At 41.9% G+C, this 24,249-nt stretch overlaps 1 protein-coding gene across 2 annotated transcripts in view; it reads right to left on the reverse strand.

The window, feature by feature from the left end:
* The window catches only part of MKLN1 (muskelin 1), a 108,386-nt gene extending 88,672 nt beyond the window's left edge, over window positions 1–19,714 (reverse strand). Inside the window, exons 1-2 of one of the 2 annotated variants that reach the window (XM_065636328.1) lie at window positions 19,611–19,714; window positions 4,626–4,695 (exon numbers count right to left, since the gene is read on the reverse strand). In XM_065636328.1, the coding sequence (XP_065492400.1) occupies window positions 4,626–4,695; window positions 19,611–19,702 (162 nt within the window). In that variant the 5' untranslated portion in view covers window positions 19,703–19,714. Of the gene's footprint in view, window positions 1–4,625; window positions 4,696–5,872; window positions 5,949–19,610 lie in introns of those variants that run through there. The other variant, XM_065636338.1, reaches the window with a different exon arrangement.
* Between the last annotated feature and the right edge of the window lie 4,535 nt (window positions 19,715–24,249).

Genomic DNA, 24,249 nt, shown 5'->3' on the forward strand with positions numbered 1-24,249 from the left:
TTAGAGGTGACAGACTATTCTCTATAGCCTTGAAAGATGTGATGAAAGTATACGGAAGATCAAGTGATTTACTGAACACTGAGAGAACAAGTTATTAGATTTCAGACAAATACACAGATCGAGATATGACATTTTTCTGTCCTATTGCTATAAGCAACATCAGTGTTTAATGTCCAAGTATTCATGAAGTATTCCAAAACTCCAAATATAAACTGAAGTGTTTGTTCATTAGAGACACAGCACACAGACACTAATTGAAGTAACTATGCAAAAACCTCAAGCCTAATTTTTAAGCCTCAAATTACAACACTTACAAAAAAGATGCTATGAAACATCAGAAGAATAAAACTTTTGGTTTATGATTAAAAGCATTTGTATGTGAAGATGCCAAAAGAGCAGAGTAAGTCACGTATGGCACTTCAGCACCTCTACAGTTTGTTACTATACATTCAAAAAAGCAAATCCAGTCCTACCACACTGGGAGCTGCAGCAAAATTCCAAATGTTTTTGAAGCGCTGGTCTGTGCTACCATTTGATGACAACCATCTGCATGCTGCCGCATCACACAGCTGAGTGTAAATTTTATTAATGTACTTTAAATTAGTTCCTGATACGATCTACACAGCAGGACAGAAATCAAGAGAGGAATACTGATCTTCTCAGATGCAAAACTGAAACCAATTGTTTGGACAGTGTCACTAACTTTATACATATGCTCTTTAACTGTTCAAAATTTACGTTTCCACATCAAACACGTTGGAGGAGATTCCCAACTGCACTACGCAAGCTGTCTGTGCAATTAGAGTCACATTATTGTATTTTATTAATTTCTTTCTCTTCAAGCATTTCTGCTTAAGCATTTTTGTATTAGGGAGTAACAAAACTCATTTTGTGTTTTTATTTTCACACGCAATACAACCAAGACACTCGAGAGGGGCTGCCCTTGTCTACTACACAAACCTACCCATTGCTTTTGCAATTAAGCTTGCGGCTAAACAAAGATCTATCCTTTTGTTCTACACGTTACTAATCAAACCACTTAGGGGAATTAAAATGTTCTTCTGCACGCAGTCTTCCAAGTCAGATCATCACTGGAGCCATGTGCATTTATCACAGGCCTGGGGGTCTTCAGCATTACCAGCCTTATTGCTTCACATTTCCTGTGTAAGCCTAGAACCAGTTTAAAAATAGTACGATCAGCCCTCTTCTGCCTGAATAGGTTACTATATAACAGGTTTGTTATTGAATATATAATTTCTGGGTCATTCTATTTCAAGACTCACGAAAGATATCTAGTTTAATAAACAGAAAAACAGTTGTCTTGTGTATCTCCTTTCACTGGCACTCATTCATAACCAACCAGTGGCTTTCACGGCCACAAGAATTATTTAACTCTACCATATCCATAAAACTAGGAAAACCCATGACTAAATATAGCCACATGGCAGCATTTCAAGTGTCTAAAATTCCACTTTCATTTACTTTCCCTTTTCAAAAAAGTTTAATACAGACTTTGGCACATTTACTGCAAAGCACGGATCTTCATTGAGCTACTGAACATATTCTCCGCTTCTCCACCCATGTTCTTCCGATTCATCCTCATCCCAGCAAGAGGAATGTTCTGAAAGAAGTGGTGCCTGGAGGGAGTTTGTTTCACTCAACAAGGGAAGGGAATAAATCAAAATTTACAGATTCACTCATATTTTGACCTCTAAGCCAGCACAGCACTACCACCCTGGCAAGGAATTACTAAACTCTTACATTAAGGTGAGACACTCTGATGAGACAAACACTAACAATTAGGGCTGCAGCTTATTAAAATATCTCGTGGCACATTCTAGCGAGCATGACTAACATTAATCCTTGTGTTGTATCTTGTTGTAGTTTCAGCTAACTAAGTCTGAAACAAGGAAAGCTTTATTTTACCAAGTTTTAGTTTGCTTCCTGTCCCAGACTATTATGGCCGCCCACACATCTAACAAGTGCGTCACCACAAAAGCAACCAATTTTTAAATGAAGTGATGCCAGCACACAAGCCATAAAATGCTTTGCAACTTCATTTTCTATAGGATACATGATGTTTATTTGGGGGATTAAAAGTCATGTATATGTCATCATTTTTCGGAATACGAAATACCCAACTTCTAACATAACGCAACTGATTTCCCCCCAACTTCTCAGCACCCTTATAATTCGGCCAACCACTGTTTCAACTAAAGTTTTCCAAGCTAAGAATACTCCTTAAGAGCTTCAGTCTGCAAGAATGAGGAAGCAGAAAACCTGTATAAAAGTTTCACCTGCATTAAAATTTGGCAGTGTTTCAACGGGCAAGGTGCAAGAACTAGCTGCCTTTTTTTTTTTTTTGAGCAAAACGCAACCAAATCTGAAGCTCTTTTGTCAATTATGAGACAACACAATTTGGAACTGTTTCTCTCTATATACACAGAAATAATGAATAACAAAAACCGCATTCTTTGCACGCAGGCCTCTTCTGCAAATTTTAACTCCCCATTCTCTCTTCCCAGTTAATTTTTCAACAAAGTTACACTGTAAAAAATGCTTTACATGTATAATTAAACACTCAGGTTAGAAGCATGAGAATTAGATAAAGTACATATTAGAGACACTGCAAAGACATTATTTCTCTCCCTGGGCTTGCTGAATACATGAGCCGCTGGGCAGCATTTTATATTCTCACTGTTGGATGCAGAGATTCGAGTAAGAGGAATCCCGCAGGATGCCCTTTTCCACTTCAGCAGCCAGGTTTCTGTCGGTTTTGTCTTTAAATAACACAGAACAAAACTCAAATACTGTTTTGCCAATCTCAGTTGCTGCTACAAAAACTTTTTGCAAGTCATATAAAAGGACCTTAGATCTGGATACCTCACATATATACACATATATATATATATATGTATAACATCAATTCACCTCTCTCCTATCAAAAGTTTGGTTTAAACTACTTGCTTAGCATGCAGAGCAGTACCCAGCTCCCCAGGGTTGGATTCAGTAGTTTTGCAACAGCATCTTCATTTAGGCCATGATCAATACACATAAAATTGTTGGAAGACATCTCTCTAACAAGTTCATGTGATTTGTACAGAAGTCTACCACTCTTAATTATTCCCTGCTCAATCTACATGCCTGAATATAATTTGCATCAAAGCTTGTCAGCTTTAAGTATAGGCTGGGAATATTCTAAAGCAGACAGTTACTAGAGATGTATTCTCCCTCCAGAATCAGGTTTTTGAAAGCACAAAATATTCAGGATGGCTCAGAAAATGAAAGAACAACTTTTAGCAACAACTAAGAGCACCTCAGATGAAAAATCCAGTCCAAAGCTACACCATGAGCCAACTCTGCCGTCTGAACAAGAGAGCCCTACAAAAAACATGTGCTTCCTGCATGAAAGGAAATAAAGGATGGTACAGACTGGGATAAAATACATGCTAAATACCCATTACCCTGCATCAATAGTTCCTAGATAGACTAAAATGGCTTCAGATTACAGATTAAATTCCTACACTGTTTATCTATACATATATATATATATATGTAAAAAAATTAAGTTAAAAGAGCAGTAGATACAGAGAGACATAAAGATGATCAAAAATATTGGACTTCAGGCAGGTTTATGAAACATACTAATGGAATAAACAGGATAGTTCTTCTCCTCCCAAAAACACCCCACTTTTACAGACAACAGTATAGAACACTACCATGAAAAAAAATATGAAAGCTTTTCAGTTGGATGAGATGACCTGCTACTATAGGGAGCCGCCAGTCTAGACTATAGATTTTTAACACACCTTCAAAGCCAAGTAGCAAGATTTACTTAGACAAAAATTCTGTGAAACTTAACTCACGAGGAATACTTGGATTAAATAAGTAGATAAGCAGAAGAACTCTTCATGAGAGAGATACTGCACAACACACTGCTGTATATTAGTGTTTTAAACAAAATAATTTAAAGTAATCAGCATAAGAGATATAGAAGCTCAAACAGTACCAGAGTATAAGGCATAGATCTAGCATAAAGAGGAGGATAACACACTTATTGAAGAAAAAGAGATTAAGTAAAAGGATAAGCATATTTTTTCTGGATAATCTAACAATCTAATTAACAGTGAAAGCGCAAATTAGATGTTAAAATCAATACAAATCTTATTTTAATAAGGTGCTTAACCAGCAGAAGGGGTGACACTTGTGTCTCTTTAAACAGAGTCTACATTGCTAAATGCACTATTAGGATAAACAAATACAAGCTCCTTAGATCTAGGACTCGAGGCCAGCAAACTACAAGAGTTTCCAGTAGTGCTGACAAAGGGGGACCTGCACGCCTCATTAGCAGCTTAATCTAACCATAAGGTTCAATTATTTCCAGTACAACCACAATTGTCAAAGATGAAACGCAAAACTTCCCCCGTGAAAAAGTATTTATCGAAAGATCACAAATTGCTGGAAATGTAAATACCTAATGTACCAACAATCTGCATTTTACTGAGGGAAAGTAGCCTATAAAGGTTGTCAATATAAAAAATAGCAGCCTACATTTAAAATAGAAACTCCAGCGTACATTAAGTTGTACAACATTAATATACAGTTGCAGAGATTCAGATGCTTACCTGGGGAGGATAATTGCTTTCTGAAGACCATCTTGAGGACTGATCATTGGGTTTATCCACCAAGATATTCCTAAAAAATGAGAAGCCAGAAGTAATTTAAGTAACAGCCACATTGTATTTTACATCTCCAATAAGATATGTCATACACACAGATCAGTAACATTTTCATGCAGCTACCTAAATTGCCAGGCGGAGACTAAGTTTCACTCTGTTTTATTAAAAATTTTCTACACTACTATTTTGCAGGACCCATAAAAATACACCTCCAAGCCTTGGGGTTGTGAAATGGAGCGTCAAGTTGCGAAATAAAAAAAAAAAAAAATCCGAGTTGTGAAATAAATTTAAAACAGATGAATTTACGTAAGGCCCAAGTCTGTAATGAAGTGGAAAAAACAGTCTCATTCACCTCAATGGGGTAAGAACTTTTCAATAAGCTTAAAATGATGAGCAGTAAAACAGTCAGTAAGCCAAAAACTATTCCTTAGTAGACAGGCAATAGTGGAAGGGAAAGAGCAAGCTGCTAACCTACTTAAGCTTTCCTGGAGTGTTGGAGATGACCATCTAACTCATGCCAAATTTTAACAAGTATTTTTCATGAGCTACAAGACTAGAACAACACGCAAGAAAGCAGAAGTTCAACTCTTCAACCAGTAAAATCACCTCCGAGTTGCTTTCTTACAGTGTAGAACAGCACAGCATTTAGGTAGCGAACAAAAATTCGGAATAGGTTTTTTGGCTAAAATGAAACAGATTCATCACAACAGTCATATGAGGCATCTGCCTTCCCCTTTCCTGTAACGACGTGGTAAAGCTCATCTCTCAGATTGAGAACTAAAAAAAAAGTCCCTAAAATATATAATTATTGGTGAGATAATGATGCACCACCTGCTGGACAGGGCTTACGAGCTCTACCACATCCAACTTAACAAACTCGCCAGCTCGTAAAACTTATGTAAAAAGAAGGAAGCAGTCAACAAAATGCTTATGCCATCTCCATCTGCTGTGTAGGAGGGAAAGAACACAAGCATCTGGATTACTACAAAGGGCTGGAGGAAAAAGTGTTCATGTAAAAGCTCAGAAGGGAAAGAAGTCAAGTCAGAGGTTGAGCATTAACAGAGAAATTAGCTCGCTCTTTCTGCACCGCGCAGATCGAAATCACCACGCTAGCAGTGGTATCCAAGCAGCCCCACGCCATGACAGGGGAGACAGCGAGGAGCTAGACCAGGGTGGCTCCTTAAAATACGTACATTTTAGAGAACTGGTCTAGCGGCCATCCATCTGCGGGCTTCACAAGAGACACCTCAGGATTTTCATGCAGGTTCCCTCTCCATTTAGCTGGTTTCCATCATAGCAAGGCATTTATTAACAGCAATGACAGTGCCAGTTCTGACCTGCAGCTGCTTTATTCACACACCCCCATGGGTAAAACGTGTTTGGATGACACATGGACGTGTGCTACCCTCTTGCTTTAACCCCTTCAAAATAGGACACATCAGGTCATCGATCTGCATAATTAAACATTCATCTAAGTTCAACGTGTTCCCAGAGTGAAGAGGCTCAACTCCAGGAGAAAAATCTCACCCCTGTCTTTAATTGCAACAGGGACAAAATGAACCGACCAAACCAAAGGGGAGAATTTGGGAATCGATGAGATGCAGATTTCTATTACAAGTTGCCAGTCTCAAAGCTAAGTCACCCCTAGAAACTACAATCCTACCTGCAATCTCCTATACCATGCTACAGGCAAAAGGATATTGAAGAATTTCTTAATAACTTTTACTATCTGAAGAGAGAAAAAAACCTGCTAAACTTGAAGGACATACGTATCTTACACTAGATACTTAAGGAACAGAAAAGCAGATAAAAACAGTAAAAATGTACGGTTTCTCTCCTTTATAGAACCTTATTCCAGCATGCAAGAAGACAATTTACTCTATGGAATGACTATATTTACAATGCTATTACATTTGTTTAAACGTTAGAAGATAAGCTCTTCATACGTTGAGCAACATTTGCAGGAATCAGCACTGTTACATGGTCAGATAATGCCCTGCTTGAAACAGGCATTTTGTAACTGGGACAGATCCCAAAGACCATATTTTTAGAAGTGGATTTGTTTGCTTCTCCAGGTCAAAGATCAGTTTGCCACAACCAAAGAGAACCTCAATCAGTACAGCTAGACAAGATAAAAATCCTTCTGCAGAGAGAGAAAAGGGATGGGCAGCTCGCACATAATTAAGGCTAAAAAGAAATTTAAAAGAGAAAAGACAGCAGTGTCCATATAGTTGTAACTATGTTTAAAAATACATGGGTTGTTAATTTATTAATATTAAACAAAGACAGAAATCTGTATGTACAAAGTCAATTTACCATAATGGTTTAGGATAATTTATGGGCTCAAAAACTTGGAGGAACTGAAGCATTCCAACAGTCATGAGACAGCAGGAAACAACAAACGCATATCCTAATAGCACATGTCTCTTTCCATGTAAAGTCCTTTTTCTGTACAACACAACACTTACACAGTACCTGGAGGCAAGCCTTTCAGATATGACACCTAGATTAAAACCTCTGAGAAACTTTAGAAGTGAAAATTCCTTTAACTCGATGACTTTCCACGTAATTTTCACAAGCCATTACAAAAGATATTTGCAAGCCCTTGAGCTACCACAAGTACCAAATAGTCTTACGCAAGCTTTTCCTCTGAAAAAAAGCAACCCATTAAATGCAGTTTGAGATAACTCATAACCATAAACTGTGGATACAAGATCTAGTCTAGCATAAATCTACAACACTGCCAAGGGAGACCATTCCACCCACTCGCGCCTGATCCTCCCCCTCCCTACAGCAGCAGCTATAATAAAGATTAGCATAAATAATTTCTTTAGTCAGATCAGTTCTCCAATTCAGATTAGTACTAGTGCCAGCACAAAAGGAGAAAAAAAGATGAGCAGTTGGATCTAGGTGAGGGCTTCATACTGGAGTGAGCTCCCAATACCACTCTCCCACTGGTAAGTAACTACAAAAAAAAAAATTAGATGCTGTGGTACCTCTGCTACTTTGTGGGCAATTCTATCCCACACTAAAAGCTACTTTATTTGCACCGCAAACATGTCCTGAGGTGGTACTGGTGTGCCTTAAATTCATAACCTGGCTTCCTTCACGGCTATTAGTGTCTATGCCTTTATTGTAAGTGTTCCCATCGCTAAATAAGAGAAGTGGATCCTTCTGACTGTTTTGCGTAGAAAACACTCTTGGCAGAACACAGTGGAAGTTTCTTTTTATTAGCCACGCAGACGCTGGTCGTGCAACTGCTGGAAGTAGATAATTTTTCCTTTTACCAACCCAGAAACCGTCACTTCCGTTGCACCAAGTGCTGGCTGATCTCTGCGGGAATTACAGAGATGTCCCCACACTTGGTATTACCAGAAGACTTCTCTGTGCAAAAAGCTCTGTGGTTTCAGGCATGACAATCACCAAGAGAAAGTTTTTCTTTGCTTCAAGAGGGAGAAATAGGATGACTTTGCAGAATATACTGCAAATTAGGTTTAAGGCTGCTATGATTTGCATCAAACCTAAATATTTTCATGAAGCTACTATTAAAGAAATACACGACTTTAGGAACAAGTCCTTAAGAATAAACAAATGCAAAACACAAGCTTTGCTTGGCACATTCAAATTGCTCTTCAGAGAGCAGCTGTGCAGAAAAGGGCACACGCGTCTCCAAGAGCACTTGGAACTCAGACAGCTCTTTGAGAAAACCGCTGAGGTACCACACCAGTAAACTGTAAAAAGCATTTAAGTGCTACAAAAACACAGCCTGACTGAAAACGGACAAAGCTCGCCCTTCGTCATTGCCCATGAGACGACTTTTTCTTTTTTTCCTACAACCATCCCAAAACAGACTATCAAGAATACACAGACTAGAATTTCCACTAAGCCCCCTTCACAGAAGACTCTAAGACATGGTGGGACAATTATTTCCAACACGTGGAATCATCACACCAGCCAGTACAAAGCATCAACCAAGATACTCTTGCCCAGCCTAGACACTGGAATGGACACAGCCTTAACCAAGGAAAAAAAAAAATACAACACAAACACCACACCACCAAAAAACCCTCTTCCATGGATCTGGAAAGAACTAAATAAGTTTTTCTCCTGCAACTCCCAGAAATTCACTGCAAGTAATGCTGATTTCAAACCACCTGGCTGTGATGTTTAAAAAGCTACATGTACTTATGACTTCCCCCTAAAGCAGTTAAAAAAAACCCCAAAACACCAACTTTCTAGATTTTGTTATAAAGTATTTCTTCTTTCTATTGGAAAAGTTCTCTGCTTAAAGTGGCATAAGGATGTGAAGACACGAAAACTTCTTGGTTGAAACACAACAAAACATGCACTATTATTACACAATATGCAGGTACCTTCAGGAGACAAAATTTTTTGGGTTTGGGTGTTGTTGTTCGGTTTTGTATTTTTTTTTTTTTAAACACAGTCCTTAACCTCACTGCTAAGTAATACAAGAGGACCTCTTGCATAGTAAAACAAAGTTTGAGTTAAACACGTACACAAGTGTGCAATTTTAAGTATTATACTGTCATGGGATTTGCCAACTTACTGCTCAAATTTGCTTCCACCTCCTCAGCAGCAGAGTTTCACACAAACATTCAGTTTCCTATAAATTTATTTCTATCACAAGTAAAAATGCTAAGCAAGTACAGCATGCAAAAATAAACTGATCAATTTAGAAATCACCCTACAAAAAAGTATTTATCAGATCACAGCTGACTATAGTGGACAACAAAACAGGTGTCACGCAGCTCTGGCCTAGAAATAGTTCCATTAAAACCAGCTTCTCAATTATTGCTTTCAATGCATAGATGACTTTTTTTTTTAGGCTGCCTGTCATCACTGCCAGCCCAACTAAAACACAAACACGAATTGACACTGTTGCAGACATTTCCAGTAACAAAAGTCAGAAACTACTCCTTTTCACTACCCCCATCTAGTTAAGACTTCTTTAAACAAGACATTTTTGACTCATCAGTGTTTCCTCCCAACACGCCAGGAATTAAATGTTACCAATAGTGACTAAAACTGCAGCAATATAGTGAATTCCCAGCAAGTTATCAGAGCCTGGTAAATAACTTCTATTCCAGTGACACTCAACAACCCTAAATCACAGACTGAACTTTTGACTGTATCACAGCTCTGAGCGACATAAATTCTCAGCAGCAAAAGCTCCCAGCTCCACATTGGTAATATGTAGAAAATAAATACAATAAAGTCAGATCTATTTGCATATGTTGGTAACCACAGTAACTTCACACACCACGGATGATCACCAGCGTAATTGTCCCAATGTTTAAGGATTTATAGTTCAGATACAATTTAACTGGTAAGTGATGCTGAACATTTAAGCTTAAAAATTATCAAGATTAGTTCTCTCCCAACACTAGCTTTCGTTTTAAATTTAAGAATTGCTAGATCACCCAAACAACAGATCTTAAAGTCTACCTACTTTTGGAAAAGAAAATTAAATCAGCAATTACAAAGACCACTTCACATGATCATCTTAGGGAACTGATATTAGCGAATATAAGATTATCTGGAACCTTTTCTTTTGCCCATTTCTTTTCATACTCAGTGTTCATTTCCACATGTCTAAGCCTTTTAAGTGATCCACAAAGTACTAACTTAAGCAATGTGGTGTGCGTGAAACCTGGCCTAGGTGATGTTCCTGAGCAGAAATAAATCCCTGGCTTGATAAAAAGAGTAAGAACACAATGAATTCTACCCTTCAATACTCAATGAAAAAAGATGAAGATATTAGGTTCTTCAGCTCACGGGATTTGTTGCCAATAAATACAATATTGTAGTAAAATTTGCCAGAGTTTAAGACAACACCAGCCGCAGCCACATTATAACAACGTTCCATTTTCATTTAAAGAAAAAACCAACTCACTTCTTGCTGGGAAAAGAGTTTAGACCATGTGTGAACACAGGGATTTCTACTGCCAGCAATCACCAGAAAAGCCACTGAACTTGGCCTTCCCAAATCTTCCAATTCTTCAATGCACTTCAATATTGCATTGCTCCCACCTGTCATTTTCAAAAGCATTTTCTTGGAAAGGGCCAGACCCTTCACAAGAAGACAGAGATAATCAATGTCTAGCACACATCTATGTAAATCCCCTATGTGATATTTTGGAAGCATCACAAACTTGGTGGAGTATTTTTGTTTGACTAATGCACATATGGAAATATTTTACCAAGGCCAGGAATTAGATTTAGGTCTCCCATGATTTCACAGCATTGCAACAATGCTCTTACAGGCCACAATATTAGTAATATTTCCACTCAGAGGAATTCACAAAAACAAAGTGACTACATGTAAAGATTTAAATTCATAATGTAAGCCATAAACACATCTTTAATATTCATCAGCACTGTAACTTCACACTTAGTAAAAAGTTTACCCAAAAACTGACAGCTGTGAAAGAATTTAAAGCAGACTATGTTTAACAAAACAGACTGAAGCCCCTTCATGCCAAAATTAATGTCAGATATGGAGCTTTTTCACCAACGTCTACAGAAAACGCCTCCTGGTTCCATGCAGTACCACCTTCACCCTCTTAACTTCCCTTCAAAATTAAGGTTTTCTTGCTAACAACGCAACTCAGGAAATACAGAAAACAAAATACTAACCCGGGGAAAAAAAAAAAAAAAAAAATCAAGAAATACCAGCCTGTCATTAAGTACTAATCATCTGGGGAATCGTGCTACAAGTCAGAGATATTTGCCCCCAGAACTACATTAAGGAATATTCCTTATGATGGGGCAACATAAATAATTCCTGCTGAAGGGCACACGAGTTCCCAAGTCAATATTACTTTGACATTTGACAGTTTCCAAACCCTGTACCAGAAAGTAGGTTTTTTACGAGACAAAATATGCAAGGTAGCAATAACATGCCATCATGAAAGAGCAGGGTGGGAACTCATTCAGCAATTCCTTACAGGTCAATTTACCTAATCCAGGTTTTTTTCTTTCATTTTAATACTCTGTGTTAAGAGTACCTCTTCACTAATGTGACTTTCAAGTGTAGAATAGGCTGGCAAATTAATATTTAAATAGTTACCATAAGAGCCAAATGCTGCTTAAAGTATGCACCTACAGAAAAACATTCAAGAAAAATACAGGTAATGTCCTAAGCAGAGTTTCAGTGTTTTTCAGGCACTTTCTCAAAGCTTAAGAATGACACGATGAACCCAGCAGTCAGTCTGGGGAGAAAAGGCAGACAGGACTGAGGAAAACACCACCAAAAATTAGAATGATCTGTGTGCAATTTTTCTCCATTATCCAGATCATGTCGTTTTCCAGGAACTGCAGAACACACCAGCAGAGGAGGAACACGCGCTATTTACCCATTTGCTTTTGTAGTTTAAATTCAGACATGCAGGCTGCTATCCTCAACGTAAATATATGGTTGTGCTCCTTGATTTAAATTGATCCAGGAAATAATTTCTCAAAGATCATGCATACTGAGTTTCAAGTAATGACAAAAATAGCAACTACCTAAAGCAATAAACTACTCCACATCTTTAGCGTCCCCTCCTCCCCTTCCAATAACTAGTATATTATTGAATTTGCACCCTACTGAACATACAGTCCACTGTTCCTACAGAATTCAACAGGCTGTAGTCTAAAAAGCAAAACTATATTTGAGTTTAGAAGTTTATATTAACATGCAATTAAAGTAAGTCAAGCACCGCCTTGCTTTGGAAGTTTCAAACAGGTTGACCTCCAGAAAAATGACGGAATCAATGCTGCACACACCACTTAACCTCAATTGAAAAATCATGATCACATCATAAAATCAATGGTGGCAATAAACCTAACCGTGCATTCTAACAGCAATTTGCTAAAAAGATGATGAATGTGCAGAATAAAAAACTATATTTTTGCCAAGAATAAGAAAAAAAAAAAATCAAACAGGCCGTACATGCTGTCTGAGCAATAACAAATGTTATCCCAAAGGTGCTCTGAAATAGTGTTTTAGTCTTTAAGTAATTAGCAATCAGGAGCTAGAAAACCTATATTAAGTTTGCACAATATAAAGCCACATACAGAACAAATGATCCATAATCTGATGATGTTACCACCTCCTATGAAAATTTTACATTCATAATGTTCTCCAAAAATGCCATCCCAGAAAAGGTTGAATATCAGAGTAATACAGGTTCTGCCAGGTGAGTCACACCAGGGAACTAGAGTAACTAGCATTTCACCTTCATCCTTCTGCCAGTGAATAAAACTCTTGTCTAATCTCCTAAATAAGAGCTATATTTTAACAGCGGCTTAAAGAAATTTCTGCTCATACTACCGTATTAGTAATTTTACCCAGCAAGCAAGAGCTTCTGATGCCAATATAAGGAAGGAGCAACTTCATAATTTTGATTTTTTCACTCAATCCACCTCACTGACCTTTTTCTTTCTCACCACTTCACCTTATCAGACACTAGAGAAACACCTAGCATTTACATATTCAATCTGCAGGTAACTTTCTTTTCTACAGAAATATCTGGCTTTTTAAGTACTGAATTTCATCTTTCAGAGAAAAATCCTAGGCTACAGAAATGATGTAAGCAAGAGGGAAAACGCCTGTCAGAACATGAGATTGTCTAGAAACATCCAGAAAATTCACATAAACAAGTGGGGAAAAAAAATTTTTCCACTGGACACTGAAAAAGACAAGAGGCAGAACTGAGAACATTTCTGTATAGAGGGTTCATCTGAGGGGAACGGAGTCGGTCAGCTCGCTTCGTTAGCCAGTGTTTGCATTCCCAGCTCATCCTAGTAAATGTTAAAAGTATTGATCAGCACTGCAAAGACACCAGGAGCAAGTAATTACAGTCAGCAGGTGTGCCCGTTCATCTTCCTATATCTAAAGGTAAATGGATTAGAACAAGGTAAGTGAACTGACTACATTAAAATACTCAAAGCTATAAATGATGACATTAAGTTGAAAAAAAAAAATACCAAACTCTGCTTATATGCACAAAAAAACCCCAAAGTTGCAGTTCTACAACTAGAATGGAAATGATCACTGCTACGTAACTGAAGCTATTTAAGAAACCATGAGACATAAGCCCTATCTTAAAGAATTCCTGTGTATGGACAATGAGCACAGCTCATCCTGACAGAGAAACTCTGAATCACACTCTGCTAGTCCACCATTTTAGTCTGGTTTAGATAGTTCTAAACTGCTGAAGGAAATAGAGCTCAGTATCAGAAAACAAAATAGAAAAAAACCAAACCTTTTCATTAGTCATGACTATCTCAGATCAAACACAAGACTCTACAAGACACAGATGCATCTATAACAGGGATTATGAACTATAAGGTACAGATCTGAATCATCGGTTTCACATGGCAGGAGGAGAAACTGAGAATCACATTTCACTAGCCACAAATACATGTTTTTTCCTGTTACAGAAATCTCAGAGAACAGGGTAGCTGGAATTAAGGTGTTGGGTTTTTTTTTTAAATCCCTATGGACTTTATCCCAAAAAGTTCGTTACACACGTTCTCAGTACCTTCTTACTAATGCTTTGCAATACCTTAGATTTGAAAACACAGGAGAGAACATATCTGTTTCAGAGTAAACACAGCAGAAGATGTTTGGTTAGACTGGGCAGGAACTTACTGTCACATCCTCCTAACTAAAAAACAAAAAAATGTGCATTCTCACTTTAGAAGTCTACAAGACACTCACACTTTACTACCAAAGAATCTTTTGCTTAGTTTACTACTCCTGGTTTGATGGAAAGACAGAAAAACAATAAAAACACACAATTATTTTAAGTGTATTGTAACAAATCAGCTGGATCTTTCTCTGTTCCACTATGCTTTTACAAGAGAGACAAGAGAGTCATCCAGCCCTCAGCATTCCATGCAGTACCACAAAAGGTGTAAAACTGGAAAAGACTGGAATTACCGGAGTAACTGAAGTCACAGTGAAATAGATAAAAATGGCTTTCAATGAAAAAAGTTATTACCAATTAGGAGGAGGTTGCTAATGGCATTTAATTATCAGCTAAGAAACAAATCTTATTTTATATTCTCAGTGATGACCTTAGCACAAGAAATAAGTGAGAAAAATATCAATAAAAATCCTAAAGTCAAATCTAGGAAATCCCCTGGTCTTCCTCTACAGAGATATCCTACACGAAAACCTGAATGACTCTGAAGATCTGAGCACTAGAAATGGGATGAAACTTCCTAGCAAAGGTACATGACTAACATAATACAATCAAACACTCTTGGAAATATCTGAAGTGGGATTTCAGCTGTAAAAAACAGTGGCAGAAGGACCTGAGGGCACTGGCCAGCTACAAGATATGCTACAGCTACAGTCACGAGTCTGATGCAAACAATAGAAACCATGGTCCTCGGACACAGTAATTTAGTATTTGGCAATAGAAAAAGATGCACGACTGCCACCACAAAGAGCACAATACTACATCTCTTATTCACCTGAGCAGGCAGTTTAAACCGGGGCAGGTACAAAAATGTCTATTAAAAAAAAAAATCAGGATATGAAGTGCTTCTCTCAGAATGCAGGGCAGCAGCTTTCAGATATCTTCCTTATTAAAAAAAAAAGTTTGAACTAGGATTACATTACCTTCTATAAATTGTTTATTCCCTCCTCGTCCAAAAAAAGAAGCAACTGAGCTCATCCCTTTCTGCAGAAGGCCAGAGAAGAGAGGGGAATAAAGTCCAGGTCTCTCTCTCTTTGCATATGTCAAAAAGACACCAGCATCTGTTTGTGCAGCTCACATGAAGTGACTGGTGGTGGGGGGGAAATCCCTTGGCTGGTCCCTTACGAGACATCTGGGAGCAGCCTCCACGAGACATCAAGGAGCAGCTTCCATGAGACATCAGGGAGCAGCGTCCCACATGACTTCGTTCCTTCAGGGAAGAACCGCAGACAGGCACGAAGGGATCGGATGGAGGAGGCTCAGGCGACGTGCTGGGCTGAACATTTTCCAAGTTGGACAAGCTGAAGCCTCTCAACGCACTCTTGCCTCCACACACACAGAGTGTCTCTGGAAACACCAGATGTTTCAAGAACGAATTTCCTCTTGGATCAATTTTCTTCCCAAAGGCGTAACCTCCCCTACAACGCAGCCTGAACTAGACACTATTACTAAACCAGCTCTTTCACTTGTTTCACTTCACCCACAGAGTTTTTAAAGTAAATATCCAAGTCAGTCTTCCTGCTGGTAGCTACAATCCAACAGGACAACTCCAGCAGTTTGGAAAACAGTAGAACTACTCTTTGGCAGACCCAAGAAGGACGATCTTCATTTAACGTCTGGAAGTCTTTGCAAATGTGCAGGTAGCTGTAGCACTAGTAAAACAGCCAGAAATTGGATCCAGCACTAACTAATCCCCTAGCAGCATCACCAAACACAAGAAACTTCTGTCACTGAAAGAAAACTAATGTTTTTCAAGTTGTTTTTTGTTGTGGCTTTTGTTGTTGTTTTTTTCTTTTAATTAAAACAAGCAGTTATCAGGTGATTTCAGCGCTCTGACAAGTTCCACTGTCAGTTCAGCATCACACAAACAGCTGGGACATAAGTTACCAGACAGCTTATTTCTTCCCTGGACAGCAGCAACAATTTTTTTTTTTTTTATTTCATAGCTTTGTTTTACATTTAAAACCATACAACTACTTAAGAAGTGTGGTTAAATCACATATAGCCGACAAAGAACGTGGATGATAAACTCTGTTCCTCTTCCACAAGCTCTTTGATTGCAATACCACATCTCCAAATAGGAAGAAACATTATTAAATAAAGTAGTGTACTCTGACATACATTATGGCAGAGTCACTCTTATACTTCAAGGTTAAAGTGGTTTCTTCCTATTTACACTAACAGACTTATTTGAACTACAGTATAACCAGAATTCCCAATATACTTCCAGGAAAGCACCACTCTGTTCCACATATTAAATACTAAGACTTTTAGCTCTGTGTGTTCATCCCACAGTATGTTATGTTCCTGTACCAGCCATTTTTAAGTTTTCCATCTTCACTCCCTCCCCAAAACCTACCCTCCCATATGTTTCTTTATACATTTTCTCCTTTCAAGAATCTAATCTCAAATTGCAGGTCAAAGCCTCCACTTTCCATTTCAGATTGCATTTAAACTCTCTTCCAGAACATGGGAATCAAAAGTTAACAGATAGCAAGTAAAAACCAAAACTTCCACAGAAGACAACACCCAAGCGTTAGGACCAGCATCCCTCGGACCAAGGTCAGCATGCCAGAGAATAAACCCATCACTGGGATTATCTAACACTGCTTAGGAGCCTTTAAAATTGTTTTTACTGATGATAAGCACATTTAAACAATATCTTAAACAGTCAAATGCAAGGCCATGGATTTGTAAAACACCAGCCCTACTACAAAACAGGGAATTGTATCACAGAAGACAATGACATTAAGGACTTTGGGCAGCACTGCAGATACCACATGAATATTAATTCCTCACACAAGTCTGTAGCAAAAAAAGACTAACAGGAGCCTTGGAAAGCAATATCAAGGAGAAAGATGGTATTATCTCTTTTTATTGCATCAGTGAGATCAATAATGGACCGTCATCCTTCAATGCAGGGACCAACACTTTAATACAACGTTGAAAGCCAGAAAAGCTGGAAGAAATAACTACAAGTATGATCCTGAAGGAAACACCTTAAAGTCTTTTTAACAATAAAGGTAAAGAGATTACTTAATTATCACCAAAGATTTTCAAATTAGACAAGAACCCAGTTCTTTTTAATATCTAGCAGAGCAAATACACAGAAAGATACAACAACTAGGAGTTTTTAAAAAAGTTTTTCTGAGTAAAGGTTTGCTTCATTTTGGAAAATGAGATAATTCATGAGCATAATAAGTAACAAATAAGGCAACCCTGTCACTTGTTGATAGTGGGTGACTTAAAGGTATTTCAATCAAAAGTTAATAATTCAGCCCAATCAATGATCAGACAAGACTCTACAGCCTGCAAAGACTAAGGCGTCCAAGCAGTGTAAATCCTACTGCTCCTCCCAACCTCCAACACTGACATGAACTTATCAAAAAGGTGTATCAAAAATAGCACCTCTAGACCATCTTATAATCAATTCAAATCTTACTTTCAGTCAGCAAAGGAATTTAAGAGGCCATAGCTGGACTGCCACATGGCCAAGTCTCTCATTCAGAATGGGTTCACATTAGTACAGCAGCACAAACTGATGACTGTAAAATACAGCTCCAGTCTTCTTTTAATACACCAAAACTTTCTTTAGTTAAAAAGTTAGGTTTTTTTAGTTAAAAAGTAGGACAGGAGGGCAGCAAACGACGCCATTTCCCCAAAACCACACATGCCAAGTGAGGGTAGCCCAGCGATCCTCCAGCATGTCAGAGGTCAGGGGCAGGAGAGGAAGCCTGGCTGCCAAAAAACACACTGTCCACAGGCAGCTGATAAATCCAAAAACTGCTGGGGGGGTAGGGAGGGAAGGTTTACTAATCCTTCTCCCCATTTAACCTGGTGACCAGCCTTTCCCCCCAAATCTGAGTCCAACTTCTTCTCCTTATGTCTGTCCCCACCTTGGCCATACCTGGGGATCACACCCCCCTGCATACACCGTCCTGCTCTCTCAAGCCTAGTGCTAAACCCCCCCAACCCTCAGCCTGGTGGCCAGGCCTCCCTGACCTACCACCCCCTGAACTTGCAGCCCAGACCCTGCACTCCACACACAGACCCCCCTCCCAAATCTGTTAACCAATCACTCTCCCAAACACATATCCTCAAATGCTGGTGTTAAATCCCCTCCCCAAACACCCTCCCAGACCTGCTGACCACCCCCTGCCCCACACAGACCCCTAAATCCTGCTGACCAGCCCTTCCCACACACACAGCCCCCCAAAATCCTGCTGTACAGACCCTCCATCACACACAGCCCCCTGAAACTCTGCTGACCGCCTCCTCCCCACACACACAGCCCCTCCAAACCCTGATAAGCACCTCACAGAACCACAGAACGGTTGGGGTTGGAAGGGACCTCTGGAGATCATCCAGTCCAACCCACCTGCTAACGCAGGGTCACCAGAGCAGATCACACAGGAATGTGTCCAGGCGGGTTTGAATGTCTCCAGAGAAGGAGACTCCACAACCTCTCTGGGCAGCCTGGTCCAGGCTCTGGCACCTCAAAAGAAAGAAGTTTCTCCTCATATTCAGATGGACTCTCCTGTGCTTCAGTCTGTGCCCGTTGCCCCTCATCCTGTCGTTGGGCACCACTGAACAGAGTCTGGTCCATCCCCCTGACACCCACCCTGGAGATATTTATAACCATTGATGAGATCCCCTCTGAGCTTCTCTTCTCCAGCTGAACAGCCCCAGCTCTCTCAGTCTCTCCTCATCACAAAGATGCTCCAGACCCCTCATTATCTTTGTGTCCCACCGCTGGGCTCCTCCAGCAATTCCTTGTCCTTCTTCAACTGAAGAGAACTTAAACCTTCTCCCCACACACAGCCCCTCCAGAACCTACTGTACATGCCCTCCCTCACACACATCCCCACAAACCCTGCTGTACACACCCACTCCCGCATAGAGCCCCCAAAATACCGCTGACCTCCCCACATAAGGCCCTTAAACCCTGCTGACCAGGGCCTCCCCCCCACACACACACACACCCCCCCCTCCACCTCCGGGCCTGCCCTCACCAGACCACCCCAGCCAGGGGCTCAGAGCAGCCCGGGCCGCCCCGGCCCCTCCTCACCGGCGCTGCCCGGGACCGCGCTCCCCCCGCGGCCGCCGCCACCGCGGCCTCCCCGGCGCAGGCCCCGGCAAAGGGCCCGGCGCAGGCCCCGCAGCCCGCCGCGGCGCGGATCGGCCCAGGGCCGAGATCGGGGCCGAGGCCGGGACTCACTCGGGCAGGTAGGTGGAGGAGAAGCTGCTCCAGCGGTGCAGGGTGTAGCCCAGGACCCGGCTCTCGGGGCCCGCCGGCCCCGCCGCCGCCATCTTGTTGTCAGCGGCCCCGGCAGCGACCGCGCGGGGCGGGGCCGCGCTCTTAAAGGGGCCGCGCGGGCGGGGGGCGGCGGGGCCTGTGGGGTTAAAATCACAGGGTCGTGGGGTCGTTTTGGGTGGAAAGGACCTTCAAGAGCATTGAGTCCAACCCTTGCCCCAACTGTAGCACTAAATCATGTCCCTAAGGGCCTCACCTACGTGTCTTTTAAACCCCTCCAGGGATGGTGACTCCAGCGCTTCCCTGGGCAGCCTGTTCCAATGCCCGACAGCCCTTTCTGTGAAGAAATTTTTTTCCAATATCTAATCTAAACCTCCCCTGATGCAACTTGAGGCTGTTTCGTCTCGTCCTGTCGCTTGTTCTCTCTGTAGTGATTAACTATTAATTAACCGCATTGGCAGTGTCCTTCGCAGTGTTACTCCAACCCATCTCCACCACTCGTTTGAGGGCTGAGACAGCTCAAAAACAGAGAAATCTTCAAAATTAATTAGCGTAGGTGGACATGTAGTTATGGATCAGGGATGAAGGGACAGCCAGGAGTTAGGTCTCTTCTAGGAGAAGCCAGCAGATAGGTCTATAGCACTTGTTGAGCATCCAGCTCAGCCTCGGCTACCCCTCAAGCTCCAGGGATCCATGTTGGTAGCCAGTCTCCTGGCACGGCCAAAGAGGAGTCTGAGAGGCAGCTGGGGATGGAGATGGTTCACACCGTGAACATTCAGAGCAGCACCAATACGGAGCTGCTGGCAGGCGTCTGGCCCCTTTTGGGCAATGCTTTTGTGAACACTGAGTCTCTCAATGAAGGCGAGAAGAGATTTTCATAGAACTATAGAATTATTTAGGTTGGAAAAGACCTTTAAAATCATTGAGCCCAACCATTAACCCAACACTGCCAAGTCCACTAATAAACCATGTCCTAAGAACCTCATCTTCTTGTCTTTTAAACCCCTCCAGGGATGGTGACTCCACCACCGCCCTGGGCAGCCTGTCCCAATGCCTGACAACCCTTTCTGTGAAGAATTTTTTCCTAATACCCAACCTCAACCTCCCCTGGCACAACTTGAGGCCGTTTCCTCTGGTCCTGGCGCTTGTTCCTGGGGAGCAGAGCCCGACCCCCCCTGGCTCCGAGCTCCTTTCAGGCAGTTCAGAGATCAGAAGGTCTCCCCTCAGCTCCTGTTCTCCAGCTGAACCCCCAGCTCCCTCAGCCGCTCCCATCACACTTGTGCTCCAGCCCCTTCCCCAGCTCCGTTCCCTTCTCTCAACTCGCTCCAGCACCTCAAGGCCTTTCTCGGTGTGAGGGGCCCAAAACTGCCCCCAGGATCCAAGGTGCGAGGGCGGCCTGGGGCCGTGGGGCTCAGGGGATGCCCTACAGAGCTGCTGTGGGGGCCAAGGGGATGCCCCGTGGGGCTGGAGTGGGGTGTTGGTGACCAAAATGGGCATCTCCTTTCCCAGCCCCACGGCAGCCGCAGGTGGGTGCTCAGGAAAGGGATCTGAGACAACCCAGCGGGATCTGATCCCGCATCAGCTCCTGCACTGGTCCCTGGGGTGGGTTGCACAGTATCATCCCTCTCTCCGTTTTATCAGCCGAATATCTGACTGTGTGTTCTTACACTTCCCAATAAACTTGTTTTGACACTTCTGCCAATTTGTAAATGCTCTGTGTTTTTGTTTTGTTTCCCCAAGAAGGAGTTAAAGTGATTTAAATTCACCATAAATAACAGTAAATAGATACATAAAAGTAAATAACAACTAAAATGAAAACACAGATGATCCAGTAGTGCCTAGATTTAGCATTTGACCAACAGACTCATTTGAAAGCAATTGCAAATTGCATGCTGGGTGCCAGAATTAATAATTTGTTTTTCCTTGGGTCATTTTTTCAGTCCATACAGCTGGTCACCTACACGCTTCATGGAGACGCAACCTGGAGGTCTGGGCGGTGGGAAGGAGCCCAAGTGGTTTCCCACATCTTGTGCACTGTTTTATGTAATAACTTCTTTTTTCCCTTTACTGTAAATTTTAGGAAATAACTTGTATTTAATAATTTTGTCCTTTGCAGCTGATGCTGCTGAATAATTCACAGACAGCACCGGTACCTCTCCGAGTCTGCGGTTTGGAGAGAAGCTCCCGTCGGGATCTCCATTCCTGCACCAGGTTCTTTCTCAGTATTTTGACCCATTGCCTGGCTGTGTGCCAGAGGCTGGCTCCAAAACCCAAACTACCTGCAAAACTGCGTGCAAGTTGGGTATTCTTTGACATCTTTCTCTGCCTGAGGTTGTTGTAGGGTTTTTTCTGGAGAAGGGAGAGGTTTTTCACCCAGAGCCCCCACCAAAGCAAGAGAGGCATCCCTGGGGCAGGTCTGGGCTGCCTGAGAAAGCAGAGGAGGTATTTCAAGACCAGGGGAAAAAAAAAAAAAAAAAAAAGCTGAACAAATAAACAGCTGTCTATTGGAAATGACAGATTGGAGAGATATTATCAGGCAGGACAGCAAGATGTCTGGCTAGATTAAATTAGCACAAGGATTTTTTTTTTTCCCCTTTATTTTAGGAAAGCAAGTGAGAATGCGGCAGCAAAATCTGCCCGTGGATGAAAAACTCGTTCAGCAGCCTTGACGACTGAACATCAACTGGGTATTACAAAAGCAAGGGGGGGCAGCAAGCATTTAATCTCAAGATGCCTTCCCAGGAGGGGGGTTCATGGTGTTTTCAGTGGTATCAAAGCCATGAGGCTCTGCAACAGCACAACAAAGTCCGTGCACGAGGCACAAACATCCATAACTCCCTCTGCTAACGAAGGTTTTTTAAGTTTGTTGCCTTCCCATGGCATTTCGTACTTTACTTATCCAAACTTCTGCCTGCGGGCATCCCCCTCCCAAAATTACCACAGGATTATTAAAAGAAATAGTTCACTACGGATCTCACTAATAATAAGGCTCCCGACCTCAAAGGAAAGGACGCTACCTTGGCATTTGGAGCCTCACTAATAACGCGCTCAAGAGGAGCGATGCCGTGTAAAACCTGTGATATTTGAATATGAAATTTAGGGGATTGCGAGTGAGCAGTCGGCAATAGCCCCACAGCAGCCGGGAGGAAGAGGAGGAGGAGGGAGAGCCAGCACCCCCCTGCTCACCAATGCACGGTGCGAACCACCCCGGGAGTTTCTCTGCCCGGTATCCTGTTACCACTTAAATCCAGACCTGGATGCCAAGACAGCTTATTTTTAGCGCATTTTTGGACTTAAAACGAAGCAAATGCTGGTGAAATACGCAGTACTGACAGGCCTGGAAAATCTTTATTCATCTGCAGCACACGCAGCAGGGAAGGCTGTGAGGAAGCAAAGCAAGCCCGAGCTGCAAACCAAGCCCTCTGGTTTCTCGGGCTCAGCCTGCCCAGTGCTCTGCAGTTACCGGCGGTCACTGGGAGAGGGTTTTTCCACGCTCTGAGTGGCCTGAGCGCGGTGGGGAGGAGCGCGATGTGCAGGGGAGCAGCACGCTGCAGATTTGGACAGCCTGGAGCCTCCAGCTGAGCTCTCTGCATCTCCATCAGGGCGGCTGCCAGAGCTCAACTGCGGCGGCCGTGGGGTCGTAAAAATGGGAGAGACTCGGAAAACATGAGCATCTGAACCCCGCTCTGCTGGTCCAGGGCCACACTGGGTTTGCTGCTGCCCTGGTTTTGTTAAAAAACAAGTTTCTCCTTTAGTGACTTTCCCTGTCAGCTAAAGCCTTCTAAATAACTGCAGTTTTCCTGAAAGCTAGATACATGTTTTGGTAGACATAGAAATGGAATGCGAGGTCATTGATAAAGATGGATGCACATCTCGCAAGGGCACTGAACTGAAACAGGTGACCAAAAAACTGACCAACTAAAGTATTCCATCCCATTCACGTCATACTTCATATAAAAGTGGGGGATCACGAGGATCTCGTTCCCTTTTCCTTATGGCCAACATTGGGAGAGGACCTTGCGAGTTGTCCCTGCGAACTGAGGCCCAGTGACAGACTGGATCCAGCTCCGGTTGGCTGCAGAGTCCAGTCCAGGACTTCGGGTGCCGGCCCCACATCTGCCAGAGCAGCTGCCGGGACTTTCAAGATTGGTTTTGTATATTTTGTATTATTTTCTCTATTTTTATTGAGAGCATTAGTAAAACATTTTTAATTTTTCCAACTCTCTTCTCTCTGTCCTTCTTTCCCTCCCAGTCGCCTGTCCTTAGTGGGAAGGGGGGACAGGGAAGGGCTGAAGAGCGGGGAGAGAGGGTTAACAGTACATCTGCCACAGTTTATTGTCACCCCGCAATCAAACCCTGACAGCTGTGCTAATGCAATACTGGATCCAGGTAATCCAATGGCACCAGCGCTGCCCATGCTGCCTCTGGTAGCGACTCAAACCTGCTATTTTAGGGGAAAACCCCAAAGATGGCACTTACAAAGCAAACACTGTGCAAAGCTGACTGTGCTGTTGCCCTCTCTCCTTAGGGTGTTTTGACTTAGGGGTGTGAGGTTTGATGAGGGTGGTGAGAGCCTGGCCCAGGTTGCCCAGAGAGGTGGTGG

This window comes from Caloenas nicobarica, chromosome 1 (genome assembly GCF_036013445.1).
Source record: "Caloenas nicobarica isolate bCalNic1 chromosome 1, bCalNic1.hap1, whole genome shotgun sequence".
Lineage (NCBI taxonomy): Eukaryota > Metazoa > Chordata > Aves > Columbiformes > Columbidae > Caloenas > Caloenas nicobarica.